The following is a 26,985-nucleotide window of genomic DNA, read 5'->3' as shown; positions in this document are numbered from 1 at the left end:
AGGGGGAAAGTCACAATACCAAACATTACTTCACAAAACTGTTAATTTTGTCTATAAAAATAAGGATTGTATATGAATGTTTACTGCTATAATACTGATTATTCTTAGTGTATGTCTAGGGGGAAGGAGGAACTCACCGAGCTGTCATCAAACAAGTTGAGCAGTGAGATGAGGAAGGCTCGTCGGTGCTGCCGGTTGGATCGGACCATGGAGAAAAGGTGGGCGCAGAGGGCGGAGGTTGTCTCGTCCTGCCGGTAACCCCGGATCACCGTACCCTTAGCTGACCAGATAGCCTGCTGCACCTGGTAAGACATCTTCATCCCCGCCACGGCCTTCATCTGGACACACACACACACAACCAAACACGTTCTATACATTGATAACATACTGTACAATAGATGATCACATTACCAGCCTGTTGAGAGGCCAGTCTACTCTTCCTACCCTGAGACCAGTCTACAGACAGAAACACTCACATGGATGAAGCCGCTGTATTTCTTATCAATCTCCACCAGCTGCTGGTCTGACTTATTCCTCATGGTGGGCTCTGGGTCCGTTCCCATGGCAATCAGGTAGGGCACACACTGAAACAAAACAGGAGGTTGGGTCAACAGGGATTACAAAGCTGTGGAAGCACGTGGTTGTATACTGGTACTTCATCCATAATAACACTTATTTATTCCAGTCCTAAATTAAGTAAAAACCCTGTGCACAGCATTATGTCCAGTTACACCTATTAAAGGTCCAATGCAACTGTTTTTTAAATCATTAAATCATTTCTGGGGTAACAATTTAGTACCGTCCTGTCATGGTTTTCAATTAAAATGGTCAAAAAGAAACAAAAATAGCTTCTTGGCAAAGAGTAATTTTTCAAGCAATAATTTAGCTAGGACTGTCTGGGAGTGGTCTGAGTAGACAGTTAAAACTAACTGTTATTGGCAGAGAGGTTTGGAATTCTTTCTTATTGGTCTATTAATTAATTTACCGACTGGTGATGTGCACCAGAGGCAGCGGCCTAGACCGCTACACCACCCTATGCCAGAGCCTTTTCTAATTATTTAACTGACCAGAGTTTGTGCATGCCTTGTTTGAGAAGAGTAGCCCAGTGGTGTGTACTGTCAGGTGGAAGCGTACCTGTACAGGATGGATGAGGCCCTGGTTGAGTGTCAGGGCAATGACGTTGAGGGCAAAATGTCGTACGGTGGACTGTGTGTGGAAGAAGGCCTCCAGCACCTGCTTCAGGTACAGCTGCATGATGGAGCTGCTCATACCTGACGAGATATCACCCATCTCCTTCAGGTCCTCCTGCTTCGACAGCTTCTTCCCTGCAGACGTACAAAGACAAGAGCCATTTAGGAAACTAGCCACTAGGCAACAACATCATCGAGGCATGCCCTAACTAACACATCCAATATCCTTAGCTCCATTCTATCAACTTGAAGATATTTCTGTGCTTGTGTGGACTACTTTTCTACCTGTATTGATATGAATGAATGAGCTAGGGCCACAAATACAAAAATGTTTGCACTTCATTTTGTAAGTCACTTTGGAGTAAATAGCATATATATTATATTGAATGGACACAGAGGTGAGACTCACACTGTTGGTCGGCCTCCTGCATGCGCGAGTCTTCCTCCTGCAGGTATGTCTGCAGGTTCTTCAGCACCTGGATCTTTAAGTTGACAGAGCTCTTCCTGTCCGACAGGATGCCATTGTACAGACTCATCACATCCTGCATGAACATCAGCCCTGGGTACTGGATGAACTGGAAGCCTGGAGAATGGAGAAAAGGGGATAGGGAGAAAGAGGGATATCAACACCGAGGGACCAGGGAAATAAGCCATTGGTGATGAATGACAGAAGTTTGAAAGGTGCTGCAATACCAATACAGAAGGGTCATTGTTAGAGCAACACATGGTCTGTGGTAGGGTGAGGTGAGCTTTACCTAGACCAATGATGGCCTTGGTCTGAACTTCCTCATCTTCATGCTTAGTGAAGTACAGCAAAAGCTCCATCACTTTTTCCTTTATCACAACCTACAACACACAAATGTTCTTAAAAAAAAAGAACAGTTGGTCACAACAATGTTAAGAAAAATGAGTCTTTCTGGACTGACCTTTGTGGGGCCCTTGAATTCCTCCTCGTCAAAGTCAAAGTGGCGACAGAGTGCCCCCACAGTGAACAGCGAGCGCAGCAAGGCCGGTTTGTTAGCAGCCAGAACAGGGTTGTTGGAGTCCTCAGAGTGCTGGGTCTTCAGCTTGGTCAGGGCACCATAGTAACGGTTGAAACAAGCCCACACAAACTTGTAGTTGCGAGTGACCCTGTTCACCACAGCTCCAAGACAGCTCACACAGTGTTGTACAACCTGAGAAACAAGATGACTGAATAACTAAAAACAGCATTTTAACACCTTTTATTTGTTCCTTCACGGTTATTTTAGTATTGAACCTGGGTACAAGCTGTAGCTTTTACAAGAGACATACCGTCATGCCGTATTTGATGATGAGCTTCATCAGGTCTTCCTCTATGGTGGTGAGGAAGGTCTCAGAGGGGTGCTCCATCAGAGGGATCACCAGCTCAAGGATCTTGGCCACATTACAGATCACCATGAAGTCACTCTGGGTCTGGAAACACAAGAGAAATCCATATTGATAGGGTTTGACCGGCGTAGGCCGTCATTGTAAAATAATAATTTGTTCTTAACTGACTTGCCTAGCTAAATAAAGGTTAAAGAAAGAAAATAAATTGATACAGCAAGAGAGATTTTTATGTTGTGAGTCGCAGCTTGACCCCATTGGTCACGTTGTTGTATAAAACTTGTACCAACAACGATCAACCACTAGATGGCCCTAGAGCTCTATGTAAAATGAAGTGGACGTTTTTTTGCCTTGGACTTTTACACCTGGCACAATATTCAATTACTTATTTCAGAAGATAAAAAAACAACACAATAACTACAGTAAATTTCTACAAATTGAGGAGAGAAAGTGTCCCTACGTTGCACTTGGTGGTGAGATAAGGCTGGATGGTCATGGCATGTTTGACCATCAGCTGGGATCGGATTTTACTGAACAGAAAGAGGGTGGTGATGCAGGACACCAGACGGTTGGAATTCACCCCCTTGTTCTCAATGTCTGAAACACAAACACAGATCCTTCCTTCAGACTCAACTGGACTTTCTCACAGTCCATGTGAGTTTATCATATCATAATCAACAGTACATTCATGTGTCAGTATAAATGGCAATTTGAAATCAAAACCGTGAGTACACCAACGATAGCTGTGAGTGAGCTCCATACCAGTGAGAGACTCTTCATATTTTAGGATGTGTTCCACTAGATTGTCCACCAGCTGAACGCAGGCCTTTCTGGCTGGCTTATAGGCAGCATCTTCCTCTGTCTTCAGCAGCTAAACAGGGATAAAGTAGGGGGAGGTTGTGAGATGAGGCACACAACCATCACAAGTCTGTGTTGAACTCCTTTGCAACAGCTCTCATTAGAGAAAACTGATAAATAAGTCACAGTACAGACATTTCAAGGATGACCTGAAGTAAACAGCATTACTTCCTGTGCTCTCCATAACCATAAATAGGCCTACATGTGATAATCAATAAACCTGAGCCAATGATTTAAAAAAGTTATGAACAAAACTCCAGGCCAAGTATTACCATGTAATAAATACACAGACACAATTCAAAATACTCACATTTTGAAGCAGCTGCTCAAACCAGTCATAGCCTGTATCTTTGCATGCAGACACCTAGGAAATATGGATGTCATCAGGTCAAGACATGTTGAACAGTCACGCCTAAAATACAGTAACACAGACCGATATGTACATTGGAAAGTTATTTGTCTGTTTGGTAGTTCTGTGCTTAGCTTTGAGCCCTGGAACTCACCACATCTGTGATGTTGAGGATCTTGCGGGTCATGGCGTCTTTATCGTGATTGGGTGTAGGGGTGAACCAGAGTTTCTGGAAGGTCTCGTTCACAAGTTTCTGAAGAAGAAAGCGGTGCAACATTTTGAAATATGCAAACAAAGACAGGTAACTTTTGGAAGCCCTGCAACGTATCCATTCACACATGAAACACAGGCATTTACAGATGCAGACAGATATACACCTTGATGCCCTCCTCGTCGTTGACCCTGCGGATCATCTTGACACACATCTCAGTGATCTTGTTGAAGGTGGGTTGCTCCAGACAGATGTCTCTAAGGATCTTAATCACCCTCTTCCTCACACTGATACCCGTATCCTGGAAAAAGAGGGGCAGAATGAATACATTTACATTTTAGTAATTTAGCAGATCTTATCCATGGCGACTTACAGTAATGAGTGCATACATTTTATGTACTTTTTCATACTGATCCCCCATGGGAATCAAAACCACAACCGTGGCGTTGTCAGCTCCATGCTCTACCAACTGAGCCACACAGGACCCAGATGCTGATGCTAAGGCAACTTCCACCATATTTACACAATGTCACTCCAGGGTTACTTATCCCTGTATTTTCTAAATTATCTTACAAGCAATCAAAATATATATTATCCAAAATAAGTTAAACATGAAATATATTTCATATAAAAAACTAAAGATAAATCGGAGTAACTCTTGTTGAGTAGAGCAGAAATGATAGGTTCTCATCGGCACTTGCAGTTCTCCAGCAGAGCCATAGGTGGCAGTGTGGAGAAAAGGATATTACCTTAAATGAACTTTTACACTTGGAATGAACCCTCAGCTAGAGGTGGCAAGAGTCATCGGCCCAGTTCCATTTCTCACTGCTCTGTGTGAGCGGATGCCTTCTCATCCTCCTACAGCCCACAGAAAGGGCTCTGAGCCATGTTATCCTATCTGACAGCTTGTTTGAGTATTGCTCAAATAGTTGCACTTCACAGCTGTGTTTAGGGTGAATGTCCCGCTGTGACTCGGTCTCTGTGTATAAAGATGCGCGTTAGCCTGCTTGTTGAGGTGTTATGGTGTGTGTTCGTTACCAGTATCCTCTCGATCAGCATGTCGTAGTACTGCTCTGTGAGCTGGGGTCTGCTCAGCACAAAACGCCCCAGCAGCTCCACCGCAGCCTCGCGTACACTGGTGGAGTTGTCCATCAGACGACCATGGACCCCGCGCTGCATGTCCAACTGATGAGAGAAGGAGATGATGAGGACAGAGGAAACACTTATGCACAGACAAAAAGGCTGAGCATATTTAGGTGCATCAGGTTTAGTGTTGGGTAGAGCAGACTCACCCTGGCCAGAATACTGGGGTCTACAGCCACCACCTCAGACAAACACTTCATGGCTTTAGTTCTGACAGCTATGGCACTCTCCCCCAGCACTCTCAGAATCTGTTGAAGAGGAGCGAGAGAGGGATTATTTACAAACCATACACACAGAGCACCAAATTAACCACACTCTGGTTCACAACACACACATGAAGGAACTTAATCAAATCACTCTCGCATACTCTTACCTGTGTTAAATAAATATCGAAGCTCTGAGCGAATGGCCTCATAGAGGCCAAATATCTGACAATCAGGCAAGAGTCATCATAGTCCACAGTGTCAGAGTTCATCCTGTGGGCGAAGAGAGGAAGAGAAGAACGCATTTGGAAAAAAGAGACACAGGCAAACACTGAGGTTGAAGCACTGACAGTGGGACAGTGAGGGTTGAGTCCTACCTCAGTGTGCTGAACTGCGAGGGCGCGGTCTTGATAATGTTGCGGAGGTACTTCTTGCGTGCCTCGGCTCTCTGCATGATCTCTCCGGTGGTCTCGATGTCCTTGGCGTGGTGCTGGCCTTCAGAAGAGTCCTCGTCCCCTCGCTGGTTCTGAGACTTCATGGCCTTCTCCATCTCTGTCAAAGTGTCCCTGAACCACTGGGCAATGTAGAACTTCCTGGCAAACTGAAGGCAGAAGCAGAAATCAACAGTTACATCTCAAACCTGATATGTGAATAACGGCAATGGTGGAAAAAGTACCCAATTGTCATACTTGAGTAACCGTAAAGATACCTTAATAGAAAACAACGCAAGTAAAAGTTAGTCACCCAGTAAAATACTACTTGATTAAGTCTGAAAGTATTTGGTTTAAAATATACTTATCAAAAGTAAACGTAATTGCTAAAATATACTTAGATATCAAAAGTAAAAGTATAAATAATTTCAAAATCCTAATATTAATCAAACAAGACAGCACAATTTATTTACAGTTATTTTAATTTACGGATAGCCAGGGGCATGATCCAAACACTCGGACATCATTTACAAACAAAGCATGTGTGTTTAGTGAGTCCGCCAGATCAGCGGCAGTAGGGATGACCAGGGATCTCTTGATAAGTGTGTGAATGGACCCTTTGTCTGTACTTTGGGGTGTCAGAGTAGATGTATGGAGTAAAAAGTACATTATTTTCTTTAAGAATGTAGTGAAGTAAAAGTAGTCAAAAATATAAATAGTAAATTACAGATACCCCCAGAAAACTACTTAAGTAGTACTTTCAAATATTTTTCCTTGGCTAAGTACTTTACACCACTGAATATAGTGTAGCTATAACTACAGTATGTTCAAAAAATACACTCACAACTAGAGATGGATCCGTCTCTGCGTTCTCATCCATGTAGTCCAACAGGGCCTTCTGCAGCTGCTGGGTCTCATCATTGCCTTGAGTCTAGGTTGATAACGAAACAGCAACAACATTGTGTTAGCATTTTGCTGTGTATATCTTGAATGACAGTTGACTTTGAGGATTGTTATGGTCAGACTGAACGCCTAGCTACCTCTCTGAGGATGCGGTCGATGGAGCGCTGGTCCATCTTGCTGGTGACGCCGTCTTTGCGCAGGCGGGCAGCGACAGTGCCCAGGTAGTCTAGCGATGCCACCCTCAGAGCCATCTCTGTCTGCTTATTGCTAAACTGATGCACCTGGACCAGAGGATAGGGAGAAGAGTGTCATTCAGGCTGCTTTTCCTTCCACAACAGCAAATAACCCCACTCACCAGAGGAGTCCCATGTGCTTGTATCAACAGCTCTACTGCTGACCAATAACTGATTGGTTTAGCTATGACGGATGGACTCACCAGTAGACGACCCAGCAGACTGAGGAGAAGCTCAGCAGCTGGCCACTCTGGTTTGTTCACCGTAGACAGCAGGTCCTGGACAAAGTTTTCAAACAGTGGGCGATAGTCCTCCTCTCCCTGCTTACTGCCACACCTGAAACACAGACAGAGGAACACAGAGGCTTGGTCAAAGAGCTAACAGTATCATAAAGAGATATCTTAGACCATTTTCTATTAACAGTTCTAATCTAGTTTGATTGTGGAAATAATGAAAGGTTGTTAAGAGAGATCATCTTACTTCTTTAGGAAGACGGACAGGAAGTTCTGAGCTGCTCGCATTGCCGTCTCATAAGAGTTTGTGATCAGGACATCTTGGTCCACCTGGGGAAAAGAGCAAGCCATTGTGAATAAAAGTATTTGGTGAAGATGTCCATAAGATGATTCCTAGCCCAGTCGGCATGGCCATCCCTAACATACCTTCTTATCATACTCGTCGTGACTGTCCCTGTTGTTCGGGAGGTGCACCACACATTGGATAAGCTGAAGCACCAGAGCTGTGACCATCTGGATGTACATGGGCTCCCCATCCTTATCACTGCTGTTCAGCCTAGGGACGCACAATATAGACAAATACACATACAGACAACCTCAATTGCACTCCACACTGCACCCTCACCTAGATAAGAGGAATACCTATGTGAGAATGCTATTCAGCTAAGCGTTCAACACCATTGTCTCCTCTCAGCTCGTCACCAGGCTTAGGACCCTGGGACTGAACACCTCCCTATGCAGCTGGATCCTGGACTTCCTGATGGGCCGACCTCAAGTGGTGAGGGAAGCCACGCTGTTCCTCAACACGGGGCCCCACAGGGGTGAGTGCTTAGTCAAATCAAATGTATTTGTCACGTGCCGAATACAACAGTGAAATGCTTACTTACAAGCCCTTAACCAACAATGCAGTTTTAAGAGAGTTAAGAAAACATTTACTAAATAAACTAAAGTAAAACATTTAATGACATTTTAAAAAGTAACACTATAAAATAACAATAATGAGGCTATATACAGGGGGTACCAGTATCGAGTCAATGTGTGGGGGTACAGGTCAGTCAAGGTAATTTGTACATGTAGGTAGGGGGTAATCAATGCAAATAGTCCCGGTGGCCATTTGATTAATTGTTCAGCAGTCTTATGGTTTGGGGGTAGAAGCTGTTAAGGATACTTTTGGACCTAGATTTGGCGCTCCGGTACTGCTTGCCATGCAGTTGCAGAGAGAACAGTCTATGACTACGGTTGAGTGGAGTCTTTGACAATCCCTTGGGCCTTCCTCTGACACTGCCTAGTATATAGGTCCTGGATGGCAGGAAGCTTGGCCCCAGTGATGTACTGGGCCGTACGCACTACCCTCTGCAGCGACTTACGATTGGAGGCCGAGCAGTTGCCATACCAGGCGGTGATGCAACTGGTCAGGATGCTCTCGATGGTGCAGCTGTAGAACTTTTTGAGGATCTGGGGACCCATACCAAATCTTTTCAGTCTCCTGAGGGGGAAAAGGAGTTGTCGTGCCCTCTTCACGACTTTCTTGGTGTGTTCGGACCATGATAGTTTGTTGGTGATGTTGACACCGAGGAACTTGAATCTCTCGACCCGCTCCACTACAGCACCGTCGATGTGAATGGGGGCGTGTTCGGCCCTCCTTTTCCTGTAGTCCACATGGTGGCATAGTGGTGGCTGCATCATATTATGGGTATGTAATCATTAACTTCACTAGGGTAGGGGGCAGCATTCATATTTTGAATGAAAAGCTTGCCCAATTAAACTGCCTGCTACTCAGGCCCAGAAGATAGGATATGCATATAATTAGTAGATTTGGATAGAAAACACTCTAAAGTTTCCAAAACCGTTAAAATAATATCTGATATGAACTGTCTGATATGGCAGGTGAAAACCAGAGGAAAATCCAACCAGGAAGTACTATTATTTTGAAAGTCTGTTTTTCCATTGAAAGCCTATCCACCATACAAAGACTTAGGACCCAGTTCACGAGCCCTATGGCTTCTTCAACATGTGGCCAGTCTTTAGGCATTGTTTCAGGCTTTTACTCTGAAAATGAGGGAGATACAGCACTTTCAATCTGTGGCCAGTGGAAATTTCCAGACATCAGCCTGTCCGGGACATCGGTCTGATCGGGAACGCGCCTTTCTTGTTTCTCTTTTTCTATTGACAAAGCTTTTGTCCGGTTGAAATATTATTTATTATTTATGACAAAAACAACCGAACGATTGATTTTAACAATCGTTTGGCATGTTTCTACTAGCTTTTACTGGACTTTTCGTCTGGGCTTAGTGCACGCACCTTGAGCATTCAGATTACTGGACAAAACGTGCAAACAAAAAGGAGGTTTCTGGTCATAAAGAGGGACATTATCGAACAAAACAAACATTTATTGTCTAACATGGAGACCTGGGAGTGCCACCAGATGAAGATCATCAAAGGTAAGCGATTATTTTTAATGCTATTTCTGACTTTTGTGACGCTCTCCTTGGCTGGAAAATGGCTGTATGGGTTTCTGTGGCTAGGTGCTGACCTAACATAATCGCAAAGTGTGCTTTCGCTGTAACGCCTTGCATTAATCAGTTGCGACGAGCAAACCCGTATCCGGGAGCGTAATCATAGCCTCAAACGCATTAGCATAACGCAACGGACATAAATATCCCTAGAAACTTTTCCTATTCATGAAAATCGCAAATGAAATGAAATAAATATATTCAAACACAAGCTTAGCCTTTTGTTAACAACACTGTCTTCTCAGATTTTCAAAATATGCGTTACAGCCAACGCTAGACAAGCATTTGTGTAAGTTTATCATGGCATAATGCTATGCTAGGCTCTGCTGGCAGCAGGCAACATTTTCACAAAAATAAGAAAAGCAACCAAATTAAATAATTTACCTTTGAAGAACTTTGGATGCTTTCACTCAAGAGACTCCCAGTTAGATAGCAAATGTTCCTTTTTTCCAAAAATATTATTTTTGTAGGCGAAAAAGCTCCCGTTTCTTCACCATGCTTGGCTGAGAAATCGACCCAAAACTGCTGCAACTATAACGCCAAACTTTTTTCAAAATTAGCTACATAATATCGACAGAAACACGGCAAACGTTGTTTAGGATCCATCCTCAAGGTGTTTTTAACAAATATATTCGATAATATATCCGTCGAGGCAGTTGGTTTCTCAAAAGAAGCGATTGGAAAAATGGCTACCTCAGTATTTTACGCAAGGTTTTCTGCGGGAGACACCATGTGACCACATGCCATATATGGTCCCTTACAGCCATTCTTCAAGGGAAATGCCTAAAAAGACGTCACAATGCTGTAGACACCTTGGGGAAAACGTGGAAAACGTAAGCTCATTCGTAGCTCATTCACAGCCATATAAGGAGTCATTGGCATGAGGCGGTTTCAAAAAATGCAGCACTTCCTGGTTGGATTTTTATCTGGGTTTCGCCTGTAACATCAGTTCTGTGGCACTCACAGACAATATATTTGCAGTTTTGGAAACATCAGAGTGTCTTCTTTCCAAAGCTGTCAATTATATGCATAGTCGAGCATCTTTTCGTGACAAAATATCTGGTTTAAAACGGGAATGTTTTTCATCCAAAAATTAAAATAGCGCCCCCTAAATCCAACTGGTTAAGGAGAAGTTTATATTTATTCGTATGTTTAACACTTGTATCGTTTATCAATGTTTATAATGAGTATTTCTGTAATTTGATGTGGCTCTCTGCACTTTCACGGGATGTTTGTTTGAAACAATGCATTTCTGAACATAACTCGCCAATGTAAACTGAGATTTTTGGATATAAATATGAACTTTATCGAGCAAAACATACATGTATTGTGTAACATGAAGTCCTATGAGTGCCATCTGATAAAGATCATCAAAGGTTAGTGATGAATTGAATCGCTATTTCTGACTTGTGAGCCCTCTCCTTGGCTGGAAAATGGCTGTATGGTTTTCTGTGACTAGGTGCTGACCTAACATAATCGCATGGTGTGCTTTCGCAGTAAAGCCTTTTTGACATCAGACACTGTGGTTGGATTTACAAGAAGTTTATCTTTAAAATGGAGTATAATACTTGTATGTTTGAGGAATTTTAATTAAGTGGATTTCTGTTGTTTTGAATTTGGTGCCCTGCAATTTCACTGGCTGTTGTCGAGGTGGCACAACTACTTGTACCAGAGAGGTTAAGTAGTGGGGAGTTTTTCAGGGCAAAAAGAAATAGAATGGAGCTAAGAACAGCTTTCCACAAGACACTGGGAGATGAAGTCACCTTTCAGCAGGAAAATAACCTAAAACACGCGGCCAAATCTACACAGAAGTCGCTTACCAAGAAGACTGTGAATGTTCCAGAGTGGCCGAGTTACAGTTTTGACTTAAATCTACATTAACATCTATGCCAAGACCTGAAAATGACTGTCTAGCAATGATTAACAACCAATTTGACAGAGCTTGAAGATTTTGAAAAGAATAATGGGCAAATGTTACACAATCCAGGTGTGGAAAGCTATTAGAGACGTACCCAGAAAAACTCAGAAGTAAATTGCTGCCAAAGGTGCTTCCACAAAGTACTGTCTCAGGGGTGTGAATACTTATGTAAATGAGATATTTCTGTATTTTATTTTCAATACATTTCCACCAATTATTTTTTATTTCACTTTGTCATTATGGGGTATTGTGTGTAGATGGGTGAGATATAGCGCGTTCTTGTTCTACCTTATGTTATTTTTAGTGCTACATCGATATTGATTACGGCATTTTTCGGTTTAGAGATAGCAAGAAAGGCATTTCACTCTCTTTGGGTAGGTGACATTAAAACCTGAAACTAGATAAACATTCTGAAAAGAACAAGAAAATGGTTTCATAACATTATAACATGCTGACCAGACCGGACACGTCACATGCGCGAGCGTCGCAAATTAAATTTAGAAAGCCATGTTATTCAATTATTGCACCCACACTGCTCGCGCGCACCAACGAGCGTCTGCGACACCAAGGGCTAAAATAGAACTCATTCCTATTTCTGACGCAGATCGCGCTGAAAGTCCTGCCTCTCCCATCTCTTCATTGGTTTATAGAAGCAGATACCCACGTGCCATGTCCTCATTGGTTATACCCACGTGGGTGACTGAAAGACAAACTGTTTTGCCGGTAGTTGTGGTAATACAATGAAAGTTTATGCAAATCACCATATAAGTTAAACGGTGAAAAAGCCTGGAAGGAGGAGAGATGACTAGAAACGATTCGGTTGGCCGTTTTATATGTGGATTAATTGTCCGAGTAGAGGTCCTTGTGCATTTCAGGTAAAATAACATTTCAATGTTCATATCCCAGGACAAATTAGCTAGCAACATCATGCTAGCTAAATAGGACAAATTAACGTTAGCTATCAAGTGCAAGCTAACTACCTAAATTGCCATACATGTTTAATGATTTTCGACCTGTCCCCAAATTAATGTCATTGGCTCAGAGTTTGTTTTGATATTTTAACCTGCGTGTCGTGATCACATTTGGTGTGGGGGGGCAAAATAAATTTATGCACGATAGCGCACGTTGGCGCACACGCGCAGCCGGTTTGGGTTCAGTGTTAGCATTTCTGAAATTCTCCTTGAGAACTCCTGATTTGTGTGGTCTCTCATGGCACATGTTCTCTGTCGGTGCAGTTACCTGAAGTTCCTGAGGCTGCGTTTGCTGGTGGGTAATCTGGCCAGAGAGGTGAAGATCTCTTCCAGGATGAGCTGCCTGTGTTTTTCATAGCGAGAGAACACCTGAGGGGGGGCCGGAGGAAAGGGTCATCATTAGAGTTACCCTGACATTGCAATACATAATACATACAGTCGTGGCCAAAAGTTTTGAGAATAACACATATATTAATTTCCAAAGTTTGCTGCTTCAGTGTCTTCAGATATTTTTGTTAGATGTTACTATGGCATACTGAAGTGTAATTACAATCATTACAAGTATAATTACAAGCAAGTGTCAAAGGCTTTTATTGACAATTACATGAAGTTGATGCAAAGAGTCAATATTTGCAGTGTTGACCCTTCTTTTCCAAGACCTCTGAAATCCGCCCTGGCATGCTGTCAATTAACTTCTGGACCACATCCTGACTGATGGCAGCCCATTCTTGCATAATCAATGCTTGGAGTTTGTCAGAATTTGTGGGGTTTTGTTTGTCCACCAGCCTCTTGAGGATTGACCACAAGTTCTCAATGGGATTAAGGTCTGGGGAGTTTCCTGGCCATGGACCCAAAATATAGAGGTTTTGTTCCCCGAGCCACTTAGCTATCACTTTTGCCTTATGGCAAGGTGCTCAGTCATGATTAAAAAGGCATTGTTCGTCATCAAACTGTTCCTGGATGGTTGGGAGAAGTTGCTCTCGGAGGATGTGTTGGTGCCATTCTTTATTCATGGCTGTCTTCTTAGGCAAAATTGTGAGTGAGCCCACTCCCTTGGCTGAGAAGCAACCCCACACATGAATGGTCTCAGGATGCTTTACTGTTGGCATGACACAGGACTGATGCTAGCGCTCACCTTGTCTTCTCCGGGCAAGCTTTTTTCAGGATGCCCCAAACAATCGGAAAGGGAATTCATCAGAGAAAATGACTTTACCCCAGTCCTCAGCAGTCCAATCACTGTACCTTTTGCAGAATATCAGTCTGTCCCTGATGTTTTTCCTGGAGAGAAGTGGCTTCTTTGCTGCCCTTCTTGACACCAGGCCATCCTCCAAAAGTATTCGCCTCACTGTGAGTGCAGATGCACTCACACGTGCCTGCTGCCATTCCTGAGCAAGCTCTGCACTGGTGGTGCCCTGATCCCGCAGCTGAATCAACTTTAGGAGATGGTCCTGGTGCTTGCTGGACTTTCTTGGGCGCTCTGAAGCCTTCTTCACAACAATTGAACCGCTCTCCTTGAAGTTCTTGATGATCCGATAAATGGTTGATTTAGGTGCAATCTTACTGGCAGCAATATCCTTGCCTGTGAAGCCCTTTTTATGCAAAGCAATGATGACGGCACGTGTTTCCTTGCAGGTAACCATGATTGACAGAGGAAGAACAATGATTCCAAGCACCACCCTCCTTATGAAGCTTCCAGTCTGTTATTCGAACTCAATTAGCATGACAGAGTAATCTCCAGACTTGTCCTCGTCAACACTCACACCTGTGTTAACGAGAGAATCACTGACATGTCAGCTGGTCTTTTTGTGGCAGGGCTGAAATGCAGTGGAAATGTTTTTGGGGGATTCAGTTCATTTGCATGGCAAAGAGGGACTTTGCAATTAATTGCAATTCATCTGATCACTCTTCATAACATTCTGGAGTATATGCAAATTGCCATCATACAAACTGAGGCAGCAGACTTGGTGAAAATTAATATTTTTGTCATTCTCAAAACTTTTGGCGACGACTGTACACAATGAAAGGGAATATAGTGTATTCTAGAACAAATCCAGAACTCCATGGGAACCCAGGTTTGAGGCACCACATCAAGAGCAACCCTGGCACTGCTATACAGGGGATGTATGTAATGGAAGCACAATAAAAGGGAATATATTCTAGAACAACGGCAGAACTCCGTGGAAACACTGGTTTGGATTCTTACCGCAGTCACTAGTTTGATGGCACACAGCTGTAGCTCACTGACACTCTCCACAAAGAATGGAGTGATGCCCATGGAGGAGACCTGAGGGAAGGAGAGAGAGATGAGTTATATGGTAAGCAAGCAGAGGTCAGAAATCATGACCCCCCCCCAGGGAAAGCACTAGGAGCGGAGTCTCACCTGCAGGATGGTGGTGTCAGTCAACAGCTGTATCTCCAGGAGCTCAGAGATGTTGCTGACGATGTCACACACCTTGTTGTAGAGCATGATGATCACCCTCTGCTTGTGTGTAGAGCTTTTAGCTCTCTTAGCCCTGGAGCTCAGCAAGCCACCTGGGTGAGAGAGGGGAGGAGAAGAGAGACAATGAATAAAAGTTCAGAAAAAATGCAGAGCAGAGACCCTTTCCTCAGTCAGTCATGGCAGGGATAGGCATAACACTGGCCCAGGTAGTTCCGAGTGGACCACACTGTTTTGTATGTACACACCGTGTATATACTTCACATGAACTGTCTTTCAAATGTTCTGGGTGCTCTGGTCTTGAACAAACCACCGTCAAACTCAAAGTTTAACAGAGTGTATGAAGACTGTGACTGGACATTTATGTAGCCAGTTCTCACCACATTATGTTATATATATTTGGTTTGTTCCAAATGCTTTTGATAATAAGGTGGGGTTAGGGTGCTGACCTCCGTGAGGGTCCACTCTGTAGACAGGGTCATACTGAGGGTAGAGGGTGTTTTGCAGGTGAAACTTGGTGTACTGCAGCACCCTCTCAATCACGTCCTCGATGTACACCGCCTTGGGCATGCGGGCCGACGTCATGATGTTGAGGGCAGTCAGACAGGCGTCAGCTGACTTTGTCACGCGCTCCATGATGAGGTCACGCCACAGTCGCTCCTCGTCTTCTGCGTCTGCGTCCTGTTGGACAGAGAGAGAAGACATTCAGACAAGTGGAACCTCTCTATGGAACATGCTTCTTAGGCCAGAAGACTAAATCTGGGTCTGAGAAACCATATGTGGGGACAACTTACATGGTTCATCAGTGTGGAGAGTTTGGACCCGTCCTGAATGTTTTTCTCCAGGATGTTCAGGACCTTCACCAACTTACCAGATGAAAGCTATGGAGACAGATGAGAAAAATATAACAGAATGCCAAAAAGATTGACATCAACCTGCATCCAGTGTTCCCCTTTCTTACCCTGAAGGTGATGCCCATGGCCTTGATCTTAGCAGATTCACTGGCCAGTTCACTCAGCTGGTGTTTCCCCAGCAGAAGCTCCTGTGGGATCTCATCGTCATCTGTTGACGAGAGTTGTGGAGTTACAGTTGGCAGTTCTGTCACCGTCATTTATAACTGAGCATTACTATGGCTGATATCAAATTACATTTGAAAAGAAATCCAACAATCACAATGTCATCTTTCCCATTCTTGGTAAAAATGTGATTCAAACCTCTGAAGAAAACTTAAAATAAATAAATATGTAAAGTAGATAATGAATAATGCATACCCATGGCATTGAAGTCAATGTCCTCCAAGCTCTCCAGAATGTTGTCCACACTGGCTGAGAACCTCTTGAACGTGGAGGAGTCCATCAGTTCTGTTGAGTAAACAACACAGAGAAAGTGAATAACCTGCGCTTATGAGACCAAAGACATACAACAAAGACATTACCGAATTTAGAGTGAAATTACCTTCTGCTGTCAGCTTGGGCTCGTATGCCTTTCTTTTCTTCTGTTTCTCCTTCTTCTTCATCTTTCTGGCAACTGGACAGGATTGATACATGTTAGGACAATGACATTGGACAGCAACACTTATCTAGTGAAATATTACTACTACTCATCCTCAGCATTTTACCCTGTATCTAATGCACAGGTATACCATGCTGGTGTATGCTCTATTTAGTGCCTTCGTAAAGTATTCATACCCTTTGAGTTATTCCAAATTTTGCTGTGTTACAGCCTGAACTCAAAACGGATTAAATATAATTGTTTTCTAACCAAATACCTTTTTGCAAATGTAGAGAAAAAATGAAATACAGAAATATCTCATTTACATAGGTATTCACACACCAGAGTCAATGCATGTTAGAAGCACCTTTGGCAGTGATTACAGCAGTGAGTCTTTCTGGGTAAGTGTCTAAGAGCGTTGCACACCTGGATCGTACAAGATTTGCACATTATTCTCTTAAAAATTCTTTCAGCTCTGTCAAGTTGGTTGTTGATAATTGCTAGACAGCTATTTTCAAGTCTTGTCATAGATTTTCAAACCAATTTAAGTCAAAACAGTAACTAGGCCACTCAGGAACATTCAATGTTGTCGTGCTAAGCAACCATTGAATATTTGGCCTTGGGGCCTCCCGGGTGGCGCAGTGGTTAAGGGCGCTGTACTGCAGCGCCAGCTGTGCCATCAGAGTCCCTGGGTTCGCGCCCAGGCTCTGTCGTAACCGGCCGCGACCGGGAGGTCTGTGGGGCGACGCACAATTGGCCTAGCGTCGTCCGGGTTAGGGAGGGCTTGGTCGGTAGGGATGTCCTTGTCTCATCGCGCACCAGCGACTCCTGTGGCGGGCCGGGCGCAGCTAGCCAAGGTTGCGGGCCGGGCGAGCTAACCAAGGTTGCCAGGTGCACCCTCCGACACATTGGTGCGGCTGGCTTCCGGGTTGGATGCGCGCTGTGTTAAGAAGCAGTACAGCTGGCTGGGTTGTGTATCGGAGGACGCATGACTTTCAACCTTCGTCTCTCCCGAGCCCGTACGGGAGTTATAGCGATGAGACAAGATAGTAGCTACTACAACAATTGGATACCACGAAATTAGGTTATTGTCCTGCTGAAAGGTACATTTGTCTCCCAGTGGCTGAAAGCTGACCTAACCAGGTTTTCCTCTAGGATTTTGCCTGTGCTCTATGTCGTTTCTTTTTATCACAAAAATAAAAACTCCCTAGTCCTTGGTGATGACAAGCATATCCATAACATAATGCAGCCACCACCATGCTTGAAAATATGAAGAGTGATACTCAGTGATGTTGTGTTGGATTTGCCACAAACATAACGCTTTGTTTTCAGGACATAAATGTAATTTCTTTTCCACATTTTGCAGCTTTACTTTTGTGCCTTCTTTCAAACAGGATGCATGTTTTGGAATATTTTTATTCTGTACAGGGACCTTACAGATAATTGTATATATGTGTGGGATACAGAGATGAGGTAGCCATTCAAATCATGTTAAACACCATTATATCCTATGCAACTTATTGTGATGTGTTAAGCAACATTTTTAGTCCTAAACTTATTTAGGCATTCCATCAATAACAAAGGGGTTGAATACATAATTGACTCAAGACATTTCAGCTTTCCATTTTTTATGAATTTGTAAAACATTCTTAAAACAGAATCCTACTTGATATGATGGGGTATTATGTATAGGCCAGTGACACACAATCTCAATTCAATCCATTTTAAATTCAGGCTGTAACACAATTACATTTTAATACTTTCTTAATTTAAGGCACTGTATGTATGTATTGCTACATTACAGCCTTATTCTAAAATGGATGAAATTAAATATTTTCCTCACCAATCTACACACAATACCCCAAAACGACAAAGCTATTATTTTGATATTTTGGGGGAAAATGTATTTTTAACCAAAAAACAGAAATACATTATTTACATAAGTATTCAGACCCTTTGCTATGAAACTCGAAATTGAACTCAGGTGCATCATGTTTTCATTGTTTTTAAAACATGATTGGAGTCCACCTGCGATAAATTCAATTGATTGACCAAGACTCTTATTAGAGCTGGCCGCCAGGCCAAACTGAGCAATCGGGGGAGAAGGGCCTTGGTCAGGGAGGGGACCAAGAACCCGATGATCACTCTGACAGAGCTCAAGACTTCCCTCTGTGGAGGTGGGAGACCTTCCAGAAGGACAACCATCTCTGCAGCACTCCACCAATCAGGCCTTTATGGTAGTGGCAATACGGAAGCCACTCCTCAGTAAAAGGCACAGCCCGCTTGGAGTTTGCCAAAAGGCACCTAAAGGACTCTCAGACCATGAGAAACAAGATTCTCTGGTCTGATGAAACTAACATTGAACTCTTTGGCCTGAATGCCAAGCGCCACGTCTGGAGAAAACCTGGCACCATTCCTACGGTGAAACATGGTGGTGGCAGCATTCCGGCTGTGGGGATGTTTCTCAGCGGCAGGGTCAGGGAGACTAGTCAGGATTGAGGGAAAGACGAACGGAGCAAAGTACAGAAGGATCCTTGATGAACCTGCTCCAGAGCGCTCAGGACATCAGACTGGGGGCGAAGGTTCACCTTCCAACGGGACATCGACCCTAAGCACACAGCCAACCTGACAAAGCTTGAGAGGATCTGCAGAGAAGAATCGGAAAAACTCCCAAAATACAAGTGTGCCAAATTCAAAGCTGTAATCTCTGCCAAAGGTGTTTCAACAAAGTACTGAGTAAAGGGTCTGATTACTTACGGAAATATGAATTTCAGTTAAAAAAATATATATATTATATAAATTTGCAAGAATGTCTAAACCTTTTTTTGCTTTGTCATTATGGGGTATTGTGTCTAGATTGAAGCGGGGAAAAAACTATTTAATCAATTTCAGAATAAGGCTGTAACATAACAAAATGTGGAAAAAGTCAAGGGGTCTGAATACTTTCCGAATGCACTGTATATATGTATATATGAGAGAGAGAGAGAGGAAAAGATAACCATCGATGCTCATGATGGATGGGCAGTCAAAGACAGTGCCAGACTTACGGTCACTCATGCTGGGCGGTGGGGACTCATCGTATGAATCCTCTGGGCTGCGTTCACGGTGGCGGCTGCCGGACCCCCTGCGCCCTGAGCCTCTCCTCTCATCAGGCTCCCATGTCTTTTCCCGCTCCTTCTTGTGACGCTTCCGCGTAGCTGCAGGAAGAGAGAGAAGGAGCAACAAGTTAAAGGATGAAGCTTTGATCATAAACACCAGGGGTTTGTTATCAACCATTAGCCCGCCCCCAAATACTGTGATTGGAATGAACACCGTTTTGGATATGACTGTGCAAAAAAAAAAAAGCTATATGTTTGGTACTTACACTCCGTCACAGAGTCGTCGTCATCATCGTCATCATCGGAGTTGACCTCGGCGTACTTGGGCTTCTCCTTGATGGTGCTGCGCTTGCGTTTGTTCATCTTCACCCTCTCACACAGTGGCATGGTGGACTCTGTCTCAGCAATCAGATGAGGAGGCAGTTCTTTCAACACTGATTCATCAAGACCTCACAGAGCGAGGCCACCCAGTCATCTATTAGCCCTTGTACGAAAGGGCTAATTACACTAACAATGACACATTTGTGCCACAACTAAAACAGATAGTGTCTTGTATTCAGGATCATTAGCAAGGCCTCATAACCATTTCAAATAAACCCCGCAATAAATTGGAATCCTTTCAAGGAGAATAAAATACAGAACGTTATTCTGTGCTGCTAGTGGATCAATGTGCAAAGTAATTAGAACTCTCAAAGTTCTCAAAGCAATAAGTCAAAAACACATGTCAACACAGGTTATCAAAGCTAAACCTTAAGTTCACCCAAACAACAAGCTGACCCAGTCTGTCATGCAGACATCAGGATGTCTCCTCTTACCTTTCTCAGATATCCAATGAGAGGGTCTGCTCTTGGAGGACTTGGAGCTACGTGCACTTCTATCTTTCCTCTCCCTGATGATTTTCTGCACCTCGTCGATGCTGAGTTTCTGCAGCACCACAACCGGTTTGGCTGCTGTCTTCATCTTCTCTACCAGCCCCAGTCGCTCCAGCTTGACCCGGGGCTCCTTCCAGCCCTCCACTACTGAACCCAGACCAGGCTTCCTCATCTCAGCTGCCAACACATGCCCATCCTTATCCCGCTTCACTTTGGGAATCACAAAGTTCTTAAAGCCTCCAGACTTTACACCCCCCAGCAGGTAAGCAGGGAACTCCTGCTTGTTTTCAGCAGGTTGTTGCTTAGAGTCCTGTCGGTTCCTGCTGCCGTCCCCACTCCTCCTCTCCTCCCCGCTCCTCCTCTCCTCTTTATTGGGGGATTTGAGGTTGGGGCCTGGCCGGTCAGTCCTCTGGCGCCCACTGTGGTCCACCCCCCCTCGCCCTTCCTGCTTAACCCGCGGGCTCTCTGGCCTGGAGCGCTGCTCTGGAGATCGTCGGTCCCGTGGATCCCCTGCCTCTGTCCTGTGTTTCCTCTCCCTGTCCTTATCCCCCCGCTCCCTGTCTCTGTCCCGTCCATGTTTGGAGTCATGTTCCCCCCTGCTGGACTTGCTGGGGGTCTCTGGCCTGCGGATGCGGGATGGGTCACTGTCCCGGGACCTGTCCTCCCTGTGACCAGAGTCTGAGCGACCCTCGTGCCGTTGTCGTGGCTTGTCAGGCATCCTGGCGTCGGGGCGGGCCTTGCTATTGTCAGGTTTGCCATCGTGTCGATGTTTGGACGAGTCTCGTCTGTTTTCGTGCTTGTGTTTCGGGGTCTCCGGTCGGACGTCGGGTCCCAGCTTCTTGGGGGTGTCGGCACGCTGCTTGATGACCTCTGGCCGGACGTCTGCAGTCTGTAGTGTGTCTCCTTCTGTCTTGGAGTTTAGTCGCAGGACTCCAGTGGAGTCGGGGCCGTCCCCAGGACACAGGCGTTCCTCAGGCCAGCTCCTCAGGGCAGGGGTGTGGGTGCCTATGTTTACCTCTGGCTGCCCGTCAGCTCTACCTGCTTGCTGCAGGTCGATGCTGACCATTAGGGCAGGCCGGCTCGCACCATTACTGGCAGCACTAGCCTCCTGGGGTGCCAGCTTGCTGCCAGCATTTCCCCCTCCCACGCCAGGTTGGGTTGCCCCCGCTGTACCTCCAGCTCCAGGCTCTTGGGGATATGAGTCCTGCTTCCGCTTCTTCAGTGGCTTGTCTGCAGTGAGGAAACCATTGCTCAGAAAAGATCCTGACATATTACTTATTTTTATCAGCAAGTTATTTCTCCTATTTCTCAGCACACTAAAAAATATTTTTTAGGATAGATTTTGAAGTGCAACATTGAATGTAAACTCACCTTTATCCTGAACCTCTTTGGAGCAACGCTCCCTTTCTATGAGCGTCTCCCGTTCTATCCTCTCGATCTCAGCGAGCGCGTCCATTTCAGCATCGTCGTAAACAGCTCCACTAATCACCCCTCCAGCCTGCTTAGTGTTCTGGAGCACAGGGACCTGCTGGTAGCCTGACTGCTCCCCCTGGCCCGGGGCTAACCTGTGGGCAAGGTCCTGCTGCGCCCGGGAGAACTGCAGGCTGTTGTAGGCCAGGTCAGTGTCCTGGTCCTCTGCCCCAGGTAGGAGCTCTCCGGACGGGTCCATCTCAGTGGACTTCACCCGGGACAGTTTGAGGGTCAGCTTGGTAGAGTCTTTAGAGGGAGAGCTGACAATATCGTACATAGCAGCTTTATCCAACTGCTCCTTCTCCTCTTTAGTTAGCTTCTTCTGCTTCTTCTTGCAGTCAGGAGAGTCCAGGAGGAGGTCGGGAGCGCTGTCACGGGGGGAAGCGTAAGGGTTTGGGGAGTGAAGGATGAGGCTAGGTCGTAATCCTGCTGAAACCAAAAAAATAAATACAAATAAATTGTGTGTGATTTTTTACAAATATGAACACTGATCGATTCAGTCATGAACACTTGGACATAGAATATGTAGATTGACTCATGATTTCCAGACCACAGTATGATTATGCATATTAGCGGTCTCGGTTGGTATACCTTTTGGGGTCCCTTCGCTGCCAGCAGGGGAACAAACAGACTGGGGCGAACGGAGTGGGAAGGAGGCATTTCTCATGGAAGGATCACTCTCCTTGGAAAAATATGAATCAGATATTCATTACCAGTCAAATGTTTGGACACACCTACTCATTCAAGAGTTTTTCTTTATTTTGAATATGTTCAACATCGTAGAATAATGGTGAAGACATCAAAACTATGAAATAACACATGTGGAATCAAGTAGTAACCAAAAAAGTGTTAAACAAATCAAAATATATTTTATATTAGAAATTCTTTAGTAGCCACCCTTCACCTTGACAGCTTTGCACATTCCTGGCATTATCTCAACCAGCTTCATGAGGTAGTCACCTGGAATGCATTTCAATAAACAGGTGTGCCTTGTTAATTTGTGGAATTTCTTTCCTTCTTAATGCGTTTGAGCCAATCAGTTGCGTTGTGACAAGGTAGGGGTGGTATACAGAAGATAGCCCTATTTGGTAAAAGATCAAAGTCCATATTATGGAAAGAACAGCTCAAATAAGCATAGAGAAATGACAGTCCATCATTACTTTAAGACATGAAGATCAGTCAATGCAGAACATTTCAAGAACTGAAAGTTTCTTCAAGTGCCGTCACAAAAACCATCTGGCGCTATGATGAAACTGGCTCTTATGAGGACCGCCACAGGAATGGAAGACCCAGAGTTACCTCTGCTGCAGAGGACAAGTTCATTAGTTAACTGCACCTCAGATTGTGAAATGCTTCACAGATTTCAAGTAACAGACACATCAACATCAACTTTTCAGAGGAGACTGCGTGAATCTCGGTTGGTATACCTTTTGGGGTCGAATTGCTGAAAGAAAAAAAAAACACTACTAAAGGACACCAATAACAAGAGACTTGCTTGAGCCTAGAAACATGAGCAATGGACATGAGACTGGTGGAAATCTGTTCTTTGGTCTGATGAGTCCAAATTCAAGATTTTTGGTTCTAACCGCCGTGTCTTCGTGATACGCAGAGTAGGTGAACGGATGGTCTCCACATGGGTGGTTCCCACTGTGAAGCATGGCTGTTTAAGGGCTATTTGACCAAGAAGGAGCGTGATGGAGTGCTGCATCAGATGACCTGGCCTCCACAATCACCCAGCCTCAACCCAATTGAGATGGTTTGGGTTGGACCACAGAGTGAAGGAAAAGCAGCCAACAAGTGCTCAGCCTATGTGGGAACTCCTTCAAGACTACTGGAAAAGCATACCTCATGAAGCTGGTTGAGAGAATGCCAAGGGTTTGCAAAGCTGTCATCAAGGCAAAGGGTGGCTACTTTGAAGAATCTCAAATATAAAATATATTTTGATTTGTTTAACACTTTTTTGGCTACAACATGATTCCATATGTGTTATTTCATAGTTTTGATGTCTTCACTATTATTCTACAATGTCGAAAATAGTACAAATAAAGAAAAACCCTTGAACAAGTAGTTAAGTCCAAACTTTTGACTGGTACTGTATATAACTAAAGCAGCAAGGGTGGATACAACTCCACACAACAAATACATTCAGGCAGTGTACCAGCAATGACAATCCAAGAGAGGAAATTGTATTTAATGTCAAAATGGTATCCTTGCTCGGTAGTTTAATCTTGGTATGAATCAATTCTCATGTTTACCTCATTCCCTAATCTGTGGACTATGTTCATGTAGTCATCGTTGGAGCCATGTCTGGCATTGTGATTGGCTGAGTTGCTTGAAATTTGCCCGGAGACCTTGTTGTCATGGATGTTCCGCATGCCGCCAGGAACCATGGGGCTGGCAACTGAACAAACACCAAAATAAATCCCAGATACAATCAATCAACCTTCATTCAATTACCTTGCAGCTACGCAAAACCCATACTAAACACTGGTTCACCTGTTAATCATCTTATTCAACAGGTAGAATGAATGCAGATAAACAAGAAATATAACAACACCAAAGAACGGAGACCTGAAAAATGATGCCTATCTACAGGAATCTTGCAGCGAGCAAGTGTACATTGCTAACCAACACTCCATCCTCTATTGTTATAAATACAGTTTGCAATTGGATAGACAGAGCATGGATATTTTGTGATGCAAATAATGCGTCACAGAGACACAAGCCGATGGGTCACAGCTTGGAGGTGATGGGGCCCGACTGTGGATGTTTGATATGATGTCCCCAGGGTTTTCCCATACCTAAGGTTGGGGTGGAGGGGTTCTGGTGGGGGGAGGCCTGGGGCTGGGTCTGCACCTCTAGGCAGGGCTGCACAGGCCTCTGGGGGCTTCCTGAATATGAGGGTGCAAGTGAAAGGAGAAGAATGAAGCTCATCGCCCACAGAACACCAACACAACACACCAGGGTAAACTGTGTTGGTTTATAATGCATGGAGCACTTCTGTCCATATGTACAAATTCTACAGGGTCTTCAGCAAAGAATCAACATAATGACATGCATAATAGTTAGTTACAGTATGGTTATTTGAGAATTAGTTGGTAGGTTCCCCATCATGCATTATGCTCCAAAACAAAAGCAGAAGTGCAGCCCCACCTTGCTGGATCTGTTGGTGCTGAGAGTAGCTAGGTGGGTGAGGGTACTGCTGCATGTAAGCAGCAGGGCTTTGGGGGGCATAGGGGCTGGGCACAGGGCTGTTCTGCTGGGGCGTGAACCTGGCATCCGACCCCATCTGTGGAGGGGCAAAGCGACTGTAGAGAAAGAGGATGAGAAGAACATGTCAATTCAAAGGGAATCTGAGAGAAGTATTGAATGAACTAGCAGAGGACTCACTGTAACATTACAGAAAATTGAACAAGCAATTTATTGTCATACCTAGAAGGGCTGTGTGAGATAGTGGTTTGCTGGTAGTTTGTCGACGCCGGACTCCCATGCATGGAATTCTGGGACATCTTGTACTGCGGCATCATTGGCTGCTGCATTATATCTATCAGATGAAAATAAGAGATGTGGTTAAAGAGGAGTAGAGAAGACCAGTGCACAGCACCAATACTGAGGGGCAATTCCACAGTAACAGAGGGACACAGACACAGATTCTTCACACAAAATGTATGTCAAATAAAAAACAATTATTGCAAAATTAATCACTCCATGGGAGTCCAGCATAAACTGTCATTCTGTTTGCATTTGCACTGTTCAAGTAAATGTTTGTGGAAATTGTTAAAAGTAGTCCTTGTTGGGGCCGGGCGGTAAACCATATTTGATGCACGGACCGGTTTGGATTTTTACTTTACCTTACATAACGGTATTTCAACGTTTGGTTTGCTAAATGTAATAATTGAGTGATGAAACTCGAACACTGATGGCAATCATCCGTTCTTACCGCCAGTAAGAGACTGCTAACAGCGGAGAACTGTTAACTTCCCAGCAAGAGCTTCTGGAGCGCATATTAGGTACATTTTTTGCCATGAATCATGCTTGTGGGGCAGTGCAGGAGCCGAAATAGTGCACATGTACTTTTTTGCCGTGAAACTTGCCTGTGAGGCAATGTGGGTGCTAAAAGAACCCTAGAAATCTGCACAGTGCTACTTTTTTTAATATATATTTTTTTAACTTTATTTTACTAGGCAAGTCAGTTAAGAACAAATACTTATTTTCAATGACGGCCTAGGAACAGTGGGTTAACTGCCTGTTCAGGGGCAGAACGACAGATTTGTACCTTGTCAGCTTGGGGATTCGAACTTGCAACCTTTCGGTTACTAGTCCAACGCTCTAACCACTAGGCTACCCTGCCGCCCCGGTGGCGAAAGTAAGAACTGCCATTAAATGCATTGAAAATACATGGTCATAAACCAGGTTTCCATCCAACCACTTCATGTGGATGAATTACCTGACACATGAAGAAAGTAATGACTGGGCTGATGGAAACAGGATATGCCGGTACAATTTTATAAATGCCGACAGACAATTACTTTGTTCGACATGGTGGGATCTTTTTGTGTCTGTAAAATTAATCATGCGAAAAAAAGTGGTGGAAACGCCTTTCTGCAGAAAATATTCATATAATAACCATAATATCGAAGTAAACTTGGTCCTTCCACTACAACTCGGTAAACCACGCAGTTTATTAGGCTACAGATGAAATAAGTTTTGATGAACTTCACCGGGTGGTGAAAGTGCACATGAGCTTGATGCTCCCTTCCAATAAATATCTTATTCTGGTGACATGATGATGCTCGGCTGCCGTTTGACAAATACAAAAATGATTGCTCTTATCCATAATAATCTCATAATGCAGGTAGCCTACCCTCACTGTATGCCAAGCCAGTGGCTAGAGCGCATGTGCCAAGACCAGAGTGAGCATGTTTGCTATATAATGCAACAGTTTGTGACAAAACCATCAGTCGAGTTGAAAATGCAATGGAAACCCATTTAACTTGTATTTTTCTATTCGGCACATGTGAATTTAACCTCAAACGTTATTTTATGTGCACTACGTCATCATGCACAGAAAATGTACAGATTGTTTTATGCAGATTTTAGAATATTCACATAGA

The 26,985-nt window shown here is 44.1% G+C and overlaps 1 protein-coding gene across 3 annotated transcripts in view; it reads right to left on the bottom strand.

Moving 5' to 3' along the window:
* Positions 1-26,985, bottom strand: part of LOC112257534 (nipped-B-like protein B) — a 70,031-nt gene that overhangs the window by 4,629 nt on the left and 38,417 nt on the right. For 2 of the 3 annotated variants that reach the window (XM_042326662.1, XM_024431175.1), the window contains exons 5-42: positions 25,304-25,415; positions 25,025-25,179; positions 24,673-24,762; positions 24,127-24,272; positions 22,463-22,553; positions 21,773-22,300; positions 20,345-21,631; positions 19,796-19,924; positions 19,479-19,628; positions 16,396-16,467; positions 16,212-16,301; positions 15,902-16,002; positions 15,735-15,821; positions 15,390-15,621; positions 14,884-15,035; positions 14,707-14,787; positions 12,772-12,872; positions 7,528-7,657; positions 7,349-7,431; positions 7,072-7,204; positions 6,773-6,916; positions 6,577-6,663; positions 5,679-5,902; positions 5,472-5,574; positions 5,248-5,346; positions 4,994-5,140; positions 4,122-4,256; positions 3,899-3,997; positions 3,706-3,759; positions 3,300-3,408; positions 2,998-3,134; positions 2,484-2,624; positions 2,117-2,365; positions 1,946-2,036; positions 1,600-1,773; positions 1,135-1,325; positions 477-584; positions 138-338 (exon numbers count right to left, since the gene is read on the bottom strand). In XM_042326662.1, the coding sequence (XP_042182596.1) occupies positions 138-338; positions 477-584; positions 1,135-1,325; positions 1,600-1,773; positions 1,946-2,036; positions 2,117-2,365; positions 2,484-2,624; positions 2,998-3,134; positions 3,300-3,408; positions 3,706-3,759; positions 3,899-3,997; positions 4,122-4,256; positions 4,994-5,140; positions 5,248-5,346; positions 5,472-5,574; positions 5,679-5,902; positions 6,577-6,663; positions 6,773-6,916; positions 7,072-7,204; positions 7,349-7,431; positions 7,528-7,657; positions 12,772-12,872; positions 14,707-14,787; positions 14,884-15,035; positions 15,390-15,621; positions 15,735-15,821; positions 15,902-16,002; positions 16,212-16,301; positions 16,396-16,467; positions 19,479-19,628; positions 19,796-19,924; positions 20,345-21,631; positions 21,773-22,300; positions 22,463-22,553; positions 24,127-24,272; positions 24,673-24,762; positions 25,025-25,179; positions 25,304-25,415 (6,443 nt within the window). The remainder of the gene's footprint in view (positions 1-137; positions 339-476; positions 585-1,134; positions 1,326-1,599; positions 1,774-1,945; positions 2,037-2,116; positions 2,366-2,483; positions 2,625-2,997; positions 3,135-3,299; positions 3,409-3,705; positions 3,760-3,898; positions 3,998-4,121; positions 4,257-4,993; positions 5,141-5,247; positions 5,347-5,471; positions 5,575-5,678; positions 5,903-6,576; positions 6,664-6,772; positions 6,917-7,071; positions 7,205-7,348; positions 7,432-7,527; positions 7,658-12,771; positions 12,873-14,706; positions 14,788-14,883; positions 15,036-15,389; positions 15,622-15,734; positions 15,822-15,901; positions 16,003-16,211; positions 16,302-16,395; positions 16,468-19,478; positions 19,629-19,795; positions 19,925-20,344; positions 21,632-21,772; positions 22,301-22,462; positions 22,554-24,126; positions 24,273-24,672; positions 24,763-25,024; positions 25,180-25,303; positions 25,416-26,985) is intronic. The other variant, XM_042326663.1, reaches the window with a different exon arrangement.

This window comes from Oncorhynchus tshawytscha, linkage group LG09, assembly GCF_018296145.1.
Source record: "Oncorhynchus tshawytscha isolate Ot180627B linkage group LG09, Otsh_v2.0, whole genome shotgun sequence".
NCBI classification, from domain to species: Eukaryota; Metazoa; Chordata; class Actinopteri; order Salmoniformes; family Salmonidae; genus Oncorhynchus; species Oncorhynchus tshawytscha.
The sequence above is the reverse complement of the archived record's forward strand: the minus strand, read 5'-3'. Positions and strand labels throughout refer to the sequence as shown.